This window comes from Physcomitrium patens, chromosome 5 (assembly GCF_059467195.1).
Source record: "Physcomitrium patens ecotype Gransden chromosome 5, ASM5946719v1, whole genome shotgun sequence".
Classification (NCBI taxonomy): domain Eukaryota; kingdom Viridiplantae; phylum Streptophyta; class Bryopsida; order Funariales; family Funariaceae; genus Physcomitrium; species Physcomitrium patens.
In genome coordinates, this window is record NC_143414.1 from 3,271,462 (window position 1) to 3,280,796 (window position 9,335).

General features: G+C 41.5%; 1 protein-coding gene across 1 annotated transcript; it reads left to right on the top strand.

Annotated features, from left to right (window-relative positions):
* The first annotated feature begins 255 nt into the window (after positions 1–255).
* LOC112282261 (uncharacterized) lies at positions 256–5,976 on the top strand. The gene is made up of 3 exons (XM_024519677.3): positions 256–2,716; positions 3,830–4,403; positions 4,843–5,976. Exons 1-3 carry the CDS (start codon positions 2,369–2,371, stop codon positions 5,424–5,426), a joined length of 1,506 nt encoding a protein of 501 aa, XP_024375445.1. The 5' UTR covers positions 256–2,368; the 3' UTR covers positions 5,427–5,976.
* Positions 5,977–9,335: the final 3,359 nt, after the last annotated feature.

The window sequence follows — 9,335 nt, forward strand, 5'->3', positions numbered from 1 at the left end:
CCGGCGTGGAACCGTCGAAGAGCTGCACACGCCTAGCGACGACGCGCGCGCGCATCGTCGTCGTCGCGGGTGTCGGGCCTCGCGACTCGGGCGGCGTGACGAGCTGACACTGCGGCTGCGAAAGAGGCCATGTAGTCAGCCAGCCAATTTCCATGAGAGGGAGAGACGACGCGGTGGCGACGCCACGCAGCAGCCAAGCAGGGAATTGGCAACACAGGGAATCAGTCTCACTCACTCACTCACTCACTCACTCACGTCCCTTTCCCCTTCTCTTCGCTTCCGTCACGCCCGAGCTCGGGTCGCGCGGCACAGAATACCCGTCGAGCGAGCGAGCTCGTAGCCTGGAGCTGCTGATGCGGGTGCTGTGCTGTGCTGACCAGGGGCCCGTTTAGCAGGACAGGGCCATGCACGACATCCACCTGAGTGCTGCTGTTGGTCATGCCCCTCCTCCTCCTCCCCCCACCATGCCTCTCTTTTTCTCTCTCTCTCTCTCTTTGTGTGTGTGTGTGTGCCCATCTTCTTCTTCTTCGCCTTCTGCGCCACTCTCTTTCCCAGAAGACACCAGCACATGCCGTGTCATGTCGTGTCGTGTCTCTATCCACCACATCCCTTCGTGCACCCGCTCACATTGACCACCACCTCTTACGTCGTCACTGGTGGTGGCGATCACCTTCTTGGCCGTGCTGGTGAACGTGAAGGGACATCTTGTCGCTGTTCCAGCAATATTTTGGGAATGCTGTAGGAAACGAGGAGTCCAGTGTTTTGGTTGTACTGACGTGCCGCGCATGAGTTCTTTGGTCTGCAGCTGGGGTGGTAGTGGGGGGAGGGGGGGGGGGGATGGATTTCGTGGGTGGTCGATGAGGAGTGATTGTTTTCCTAAACAACGTTTGTGTTTTCTGGTGTGTGTGATTCAGCGGATGTGAGGTGGCGCTTAGTCGCGTGTAGCATCCACATTCTCTCGGGTGGGTCAGCTGGGGTTTCGCGGTTTGTAAGGGTTGGGGACTTGTTTCGACGAGAATCAGCTGATCGAGCGTCGTGGCAAAGTGTCGTAGTGCCGGATAGCTGCCTTGACATTTGTGGCCGATTTGGGCTGCTGTAGTTTGTTCCAGTGGTAGCCTTGGGGGTCCGCCTTCGTCGGGTTTACTTTGAGACATGACGGCTCTTTTGTCCCAGAAACCCTTGACACTTTTTGCGTGAAGTGGGATTGATTTCGTCGTCTTGGTATTTATGGGCTTGCAGTTCAGTTGTTCTCTTGATGGTCCCTCGGAGCATAATTCTGTGAAGGGATTTTGAGGCAAAAGTCTATTGCTTGAGAGTTAGTAGACTTAAGGATTATGGGCAGTTACTTGCTGGAGGTATTCTGAACTTCTGGCTGCTGCAGAAGTTTGATACATGAAGCGAACCTGTGGATACATACCCTCGCAAAGTCAGTAGCTGCTTGTCGTCTTCTGCTTCAAGCTGTGACTCAACTGTACCAACAACTAATGCTTGACTGGTTTCAAAGTACTGAGTACTCGTCTAAACTGCATGCTTTGCCATTTGTAGCGCCCAAGGCATAATCATAACGTCTTTAGTCGGAGCAGAGCGACTGGTTTTACTGGGAACCGAACTCGCAGCTACTGAAACCGCAAGAAAGTTCATCACAAAGTGAGGTCGCACATCCATCATCTCATCGAAACCTCGCAGATCGACTGCAGGCACAACTTCGAATTTGGACGGATGCTTGTATTGCAACCTAATCCAAGATGCTGTGAAAGCCGTACAGAGGCACCGTACGAGTTGATTAGAGCAAATTATACAACTGAGGAAGTTCTGCCGCTCCTCTGATTGCTCGCAGTGCACAGTGGTGCTAGTTTTAATGCGAATTTGTAAATTAGCGCCTGCATTTAACTGCAGTTCGCTACCCAGTTGCCAGTGTGTCACGGCGCATGACATTCGGTAGAGTCAATCTCAAGTTTCGGAAGAAAAGCTTGCACGTGATAGTATTGCTGAATCACTCTCTGCTGTCTGCATCAAGAGCTTAGGTTAAGCCCAGTTTGGCTACAAGTTGGACATTTTGTGGGCCTCCGGAATCTTGCAGAAGCAGACATTGCAATTACACTTCAGAAGTACAAGGACCATCTAGTTCTAAAATTTACATCCATCAACCTCAGCGAAAGCCCGCTTTGTCCTTCTCATGAGCAGAAAACCTTGGTTTAAGGATTGTGATTAGCGGAGCACGCTCATTGCAAGGTACTGATGGAAACGTTAACAGTGGCCGTGTGAACGTTGATCCAAGTGCATACTTCGAGCGAACTGTCGTGCGTAACAAGCGTTCGGTGCTGGCAGAGGGGGGCACGCGACAATTTAAGACTGCTCAGTTATAAACATGCAGGTCGGCAATCAGAGCTTTGAACAAGGAGACAGCAATGAGGTTCGCAAATGCACTGTCCGAGGCTGCATTAAGTCAACCTCGGGACCATGGATAGTCCGCCGTCCTCCAGGAAAGGGTCAAGAAACAGCCGCAGCTGTGCTAAGGATGCCTTCCGCACGCGAGCGCGAGAACAACAAAAGGAGGGAGAGAAGGCGGCGTGCAATAGCCGCTAAGATTTTTGCTGGCTTGCGCACCCATGGGAATTATTGCCTTCCAAAGCACGCCGATCATAACGAGGTGCTCAAGGCCTTGTGTCATGAGGCTGGGTGGCAAGTGGAAGAAGATGGCACAATTTTCAGGAAGGTGAGTATGCTTATTAATGCACACTACTCACTCCGTAATGTGACAGATGATCACCTGCCGCAGAGTCACATACTTGTCACGTTCCAGATCAGTTGTTGTGCCATCGAATGGATTTTGTTTATTCCTCGCCGTCATTTACCTTATAGCCTCGGGCGTGAGCAAGCGTGAAAATCTGACAATCTGAGTTTTCGCACTGAGCAGTAATGTACATACGTGGTTACTGATCCAGTGAGCTTTTAACAATCGAGTGGCATCCCACACAAATGTAGCAACAATTGACAACGTATTAGACACGGGATCAGAAATGGTGGCTGCACATAACCTAGTTCATGTCACTGTCGGGTAAATTAAGTCGTCGTACTCATGATATGCATAGTGCATATGCACCACTTGCCCCGCGAACATGTTCCACTGAATAGTTTATCCTCATGATTGTTATTCTACTGCCCGGATCATGATCACTGGCTAAACAACTTTTCGCCTGTCATCTCTCAAGTGTTGAAATCAAGTTATTCGTAAATTTTGTAAAAAACAGTCACACAATTGTATCAACACAATTGCACTGAGACAAAAAGAAAAAGAAGAAGAAGAAGAAGAAGAAGAAGAAGTACAAGAAGACGAAGAAGAAAGAAACGGCGAAAACTACGTAGTAATGCACCATATATGTAGCAGCCTAGTCGAGGGTAATGTGTTCTCTCAGATCATTAGAATTTGTCCAGAAGAGACTCTTTACGTGAGGTAGTGAGAGAGTAGAAGTTTTGCGACTCCAAGCCAGGTCTACTCGACGGTGGGATTGTTTCAGAAATGCTCACTTCCAATTTATGTCAGACTGTTCACTTTCAATTCGTCTGACATGTTTCAGGGGAATCAAATCTAGAAACTACCCTAACGAGACCCTCTGCGTTACTGCAATGACGAGCAGTGATAGATAGTTTGGGATTAAATGACCAATTATTGTTACTCGAAATTCCTGACAAGTCCGAGGAGAGGGTTGGATCTTACGTGTAGCTTGTACTTGCAACGGCCTGCAGACAATATGAAGTCCTACCACGTAGTTCCGTGTGAGCTTGACCCTACGACATTTCTTATATTACGTTTACTCTTTTTGTGCAGGGATCGCAGCCCTCTCCTAGGCAAGTAATGACTGCACAGAAAACTCCTGAAGGCACGCCATCGTGTGAGAGATCCTTCAAGTCAGATACTAGCCCCTCAACCTCGTGCAGCCAAGCTGGGCAAGCTAGTGATGAACCCACGTGCACCGCTAGGAGCGACGCTGCTGAAGTCAGGCAACTTGGGAGAACAAGTGTGGATTTTCAATATGAAGATAATAGACAGTACCTTGATCCGCTCACCAACTTGCAAACGATGGTAGATCATGCTTCGGCTGGGCAAGCAAGAAACACTCATCCGAATTGCGGTGATTCTAAAAATAGGCTAGGTTGGAAGTCTGGACCGGTTTTTCTTCTTCCAGAGCAAACGGTGAGCTTGCGTCATCTGAGTAATTTGAACGATCCTCCAGTACCTACGAGCTCTGGAGCAGAAGATGATCGCTACGTGTGCCCAACCCGGGCGGTGAAGAACGAATGGGAGACGACACATGGTATTTCAAATGCATTTTGTTCAGGATTACGTACTATGGGCAAGACCTCTCTAATAACGTCTGCTTCGGAAAAGGACGTTTCTTCTGGTATGAATTTCCTCCTTAAATATAATTTTACATGTCTGTTATGCAGCTAAAACAGCTTATACTTTCTTGAGCATGTAGTGTTTTCTTAGGGGGAATGGATCTGGTCATCAGCCAGACGACAATGTGACTCGAATTGCTCAGCAATCGACATAAGTGTACACTGCTTGCATTTGCAGTTCTCAATGCAAGCGGTAGACATGATCTTTCCAGCAGAATCACTAACTCAATCGCAATGCATGCCTGAAGTCTAATGCAACAGATCTTCACTGTCATAGGAGCTCATGAACTTAATTTGAGATCGCTGATTTTTTCTTCCCTGCCAGCACTAGTATTCGGAGTTTCGGCTGAGAGGGCTATTTGGATGCTGTATAAAATATGATTTTAAAGGAAATTGAACTGAATGTTCCTTTCATTTCTTTTGACGTGCATCTGGCTACAGGGCATGACAAGTTATCCCCTACCCCCCATTTTGCGGCCACCATGAATTCTGTAGACCTTGATCGATCGCTCGAATGCAGAAGCCCTCTAGGTGTGCTGGATCACACTACGCAGCTAGAACGCGATCAGCCGAATTCACACTTTAGTGTCCAGAGGCGTGGTGATTTCACTTTAGGACCTCTACTTCAGAGGAAAACCCAAGATCCTGATGTAAGGAAGCATTTCACATTGTTTCCAAAAGCTGCTGACTTGCTTCGCCAGTCTCATAAGGAACAAGGGGATCAATACTCATGCCTCACACATGAAATGGTAGATCTGACTGACGAAGCATACGAGTCTCCTCAAGATGGTCTCTTCTTATGCTCCGGACGCGCTGCAGCTACCATGAGCACAGGTTCTACTCGAGTTAACTTGCACCCAGTAAATCTAGTGAACGAGCGCGGAGGAGCATCAAGTATCTCAAATCAACACAGAAAGACTAGTGCAGATGGACATGCCAGGAGGGAAATTACTGATGAACTGGCATTGACACTGTGCACTTCGGCGAGACATTCTCACAGCTCAGAGTTAGGCCGAGTGGCCTAACCAACCATAATGCTGAATGTGATCATGCCTGTAAGAGTTTCCCTTCAGTCCAACATTGTCACCTAGTCTAGATCATGCGTTCCAGTCAGAGTGAATCATGCAGTTGAGAAAATTTGTGTTTTAATCTACACCTCAGCTATGTATTATAGCCAAAGTCCAGGCTGTGGCAGTTGATGATCTTAAAACTGAGTATGAAACGTTCCAAACTAATGTTGGGGAGCTTGCCAGGGAGTATTTAACGTTCTCGCGATTGAATGTCTCCGAGTGAGTAAGCCAGGATCCACCTTCTTAACACTTTTTGTTTTGTTTTGTATTTGGTTTTTTATTTCAATACATGTTTTTGGACGTTAGGTATTTCATTATTAGAGCTAGGAGTTTACAGGATAATACAGCTTATATCTGTATGGAGATTGCTGTTGTCTTTGACTTCACCAACCTTTCAACGAGTTTACTATCGTTATCGGTCTCAAACTTCGTAATTAAATTATCAACACTCCTGTTTTTTACTGAGATTTATCAAAGCTGGGTCACAGATCTTTTTATACTGTTTTATATGCGCAGTGTGTTGTATGATATCAGAATTATTCTTGCATGACTATGAATTATGCTCGAAGTTGGCATCAGAAAAATTCAAATTGAGGTCATGCATTATGTACTGTAACATGTTTCAAAGGATGTTTGTGATTCAGGATATGAGCATGGTTAGAATCATCATGGATGTTCTTATTATTAAATAAAACAGTCCTTCTGAAGCTGTGCATTTTCCATGCTCGAAGTTTGAATACATGTTCATCAACATACCTTAATTGTATCGATATCAAACGGTAAATATAGAACTATCCTGAATGTTAAATACTCTTCTAAACTACTATTACCTAACACTTTTCAATGAAGACATTTACATACATATATTTATATATAAACGGAAATAAAAAAGAGATCAAAAGATTTTTTATTCTTTAATCTTTTTTCAAAAGTTGTAATAATTTTAATATTAGTAATTTTATTTCATTGGTAATTTATTTAAATATTATGTTTAATTTTTTATTATAATATAACTTTTATTAATGCAATATTAATTATTAAACTATTTAATATCAAAACTTTATAAAAGATTTATAATTGCTTGAGTTGAAGCAAAAGAGAGGAAAATCTTCTCCCTCAAAATATGTTGGTGACTTTTTAAACCAATTTGCTTACACTCAATTTGATTATAAAAAGTGTTTGCTACTTTTCTTTTATGATGAGTTGAGTGTGGTAACTAGAAAGAATTATTGTGAAAGAAAAAAATATTCCCACCAATATTAATGATGCATTTATCTTGGCATTACAATTGGAGCTTAAGAAGCAAGAAATTGGACATAGTGATCAAAGTATTTTCACTAAAATTTAGGAAGAAAAGAATAACTCATAAAGAGGAGCCAAGTCATTCTATAAAAAAAAAAAAAAAAAAAAAAAAAAAAACACTTTTCCTCAAAAAGACTTTTGAAAAAAATGCTTCACAACTTCCTAAGCCCAAAACCAAAGAAAGCTAAGGTAGCAACAACAAAAAGCCCAAGACAAGTTTAAATAATATGAGTTGTTTCAAATGTCAACAAAAAGGACACTATGCCAATGAGTGTAAGCATAAAGAAGTGCCAAAGAAGGCAAGTAGAACTTCTAATGCTTCTTTCAAATTAGAAACTCATGACAAAAAAAAGAAGTCAAAGACAGTCCTCAAATCATGAGTTTGAACCAATAGATCTTGATAAGAGAAGAAAGATTTGAAGAGAGAATCACTTTGAAAATTCTTTATAAAAAATTCATCTATTTTAGTTTTAAAGTTGTTAACAATAAAGTTTCTATGTTGATTGACAAAGGAACGATCAATTTATTTAAGAGTACAATAAGTGCCAAAAGATTGAACTTGACTCATGGACAAATCAAGCAAGTATAAGGTCTCTTTTATACAAGGTGGAAAAGTGACCAATATGATGGTGAAGGATGCAAAGTTCAAATGTGAAAACATAAGATTTCAAGAAGACTTATATGTATGTATGTATGTATGTATATATATATATATATATATATATATGGATATATATATATATATATTTTGAATATAGTAACTATGTATGATAAATCCTTATATCTTATTGTTGAGCTTTTCAAACCAAATATTGGATTATTTAGAAGAATATTTCTTTTACAAACCTAACAATTATTTTTTGCTTTATTAGATAATTTATTTTAGTTGTTACAATTTTGTATATATATATATATATATATATATATATTATTTAAAATAGATATCTAACTTAAAATCTTTTGTACCTAATTAGAAGCTTTTTACTCCTACTTACTTTGTCAAAAAAAATAAGTTGATGTTTTTTAAAAAAAATTGAGTATGTTTTGTCTTAAAAGACTAATATGTAGCCTTACACCATGTCTTACATTCTTTTATCACAAAGTAATTGTATTCTATGTCTGCCATTATCAAAGATTCTTAATTATTACGGCCAAAAGATTAAACTTGATCAGCATAAAATCCCATATTTTGAATCTAAATCTTAATTAAAAAATTCTTTTAGGCAAGTTTGGTCTTTTATTTATATTTAAAACAAAAATCTATTGTTTATTATTACTATTTTCTATACTTTCACACAAAAGAAATTATAAATATATTTTTATTTTCTAGACCTGGATTAAAATTAAAAGATACAGATATGTACAGACACAACATCAACATTTGCAAAAAGAGTGCTTTGTCTCCAAAAATTAGATTAGTTGGATTCCTACAGGGATCTTTTTTAGAGTTCAATGCACAACTCTTTAGAATTTTTCTTCTATTATAAAACATTTTCTAATACACACAAGATACATCAACAATTTTATTTTATTTTATTTATTTTTATAAAAGGTATAAAATTTATTAATTCTCAAAAAATGAAAATTTTAACACAAATATTTACACACTGAAAGAAAAAACATATGCACGCATATATAGTGAAGGCTATGTAGCACCTAACACAAGTATAAATGTAAGATATGGTATAAAGCTACGAGGAATTAGGATGCATACGACTCGTGCGTGTCGGTGGAAGCTGCCGAACACCCAGGTTCTGCAGGAAACGGTGGCCGTAGAGAGGTGGGTCCTGTGAGTCCGCTGCACAAACTGATCCTGCGATGGCCTAATCCTTCCTGATCTTCATTGCATCAAGGGTTGCTTGGTTGCGTCTGTAGCGGATGCAGGCGTAGTACGACCTTGCAGGTGACGCTCTTTGATGAACTATCTGAATGTCCACGAGCGGGAATTAACGGCGACAAGCGCTCAGCCATGCCACGATCAGATCTGCGGTGCGATGATGACACTGATAATATGAAAGAAACGGAGGAATCTTGAGATATGAACCATTCTCTAGCCTGATATGCCAGCAGCAGCTATAGCTTTATCTTATGTAGAATTCTTGATGTTCGCCTTGAAAGCCTTCGTGGCACAGCTTCCCAATTGAAGGACACTGGGGGAGAACGTTTGTCGAAGACGACGCATTTTCGTGTCTCTGTGCTTCTCTTTGTCCTTTCAGATGTCCCAGAGATCAGTTTCGCATGCACAAGAATCTGTTGGTCGCAAGCATGTGGAAAACTGTAATCTTTCGAACTCTTGATCATCGCGATATATTCAAAATCACTGCAGGACTTGAAAGGTTAATCTACATTGCCAGCTTGAATTTTACATGAGAGTACGAAACTCGGAAAAAGAGGTGTAAGAGTTTCTGTACTGATCAGTAGCATGCTCACATGGTTAAGCCAGAAGATATACCCTAGTCAAGGACTGTAACAGCGCTGGACCAATTGCAGTGTAAAACATCTTCCAGGGAAACAACAATAGATGCAATACTCGCTTGATGCACAGCCTACGACATGTGACAT

Bases quoted from the DNA above. Each gene is read 5' to 3' on its own strand.
- LOC112282261 (XM_024519677.3), top strand. From the start codon at position 2,369: ATGCAGGTCGGCAATCAGAGCTTTGAACAAGGAGACAGCAATGAGGTT. The intron at 2,717-3,829 runs GTGAGTATGCTT...CTTTTTGTGCAG, and splicing joins ATGGCACAATTTTCAGGAAG to GGATCGCAGCCCTCTCCTAG. The intron at 4,404-4,842 runs GTATGAATTTCC...ATCTGGCTACAG, and splicing joins GGAAAAGGACGTTTCTTCTG to GGCATGACAAGTTATCCCCT.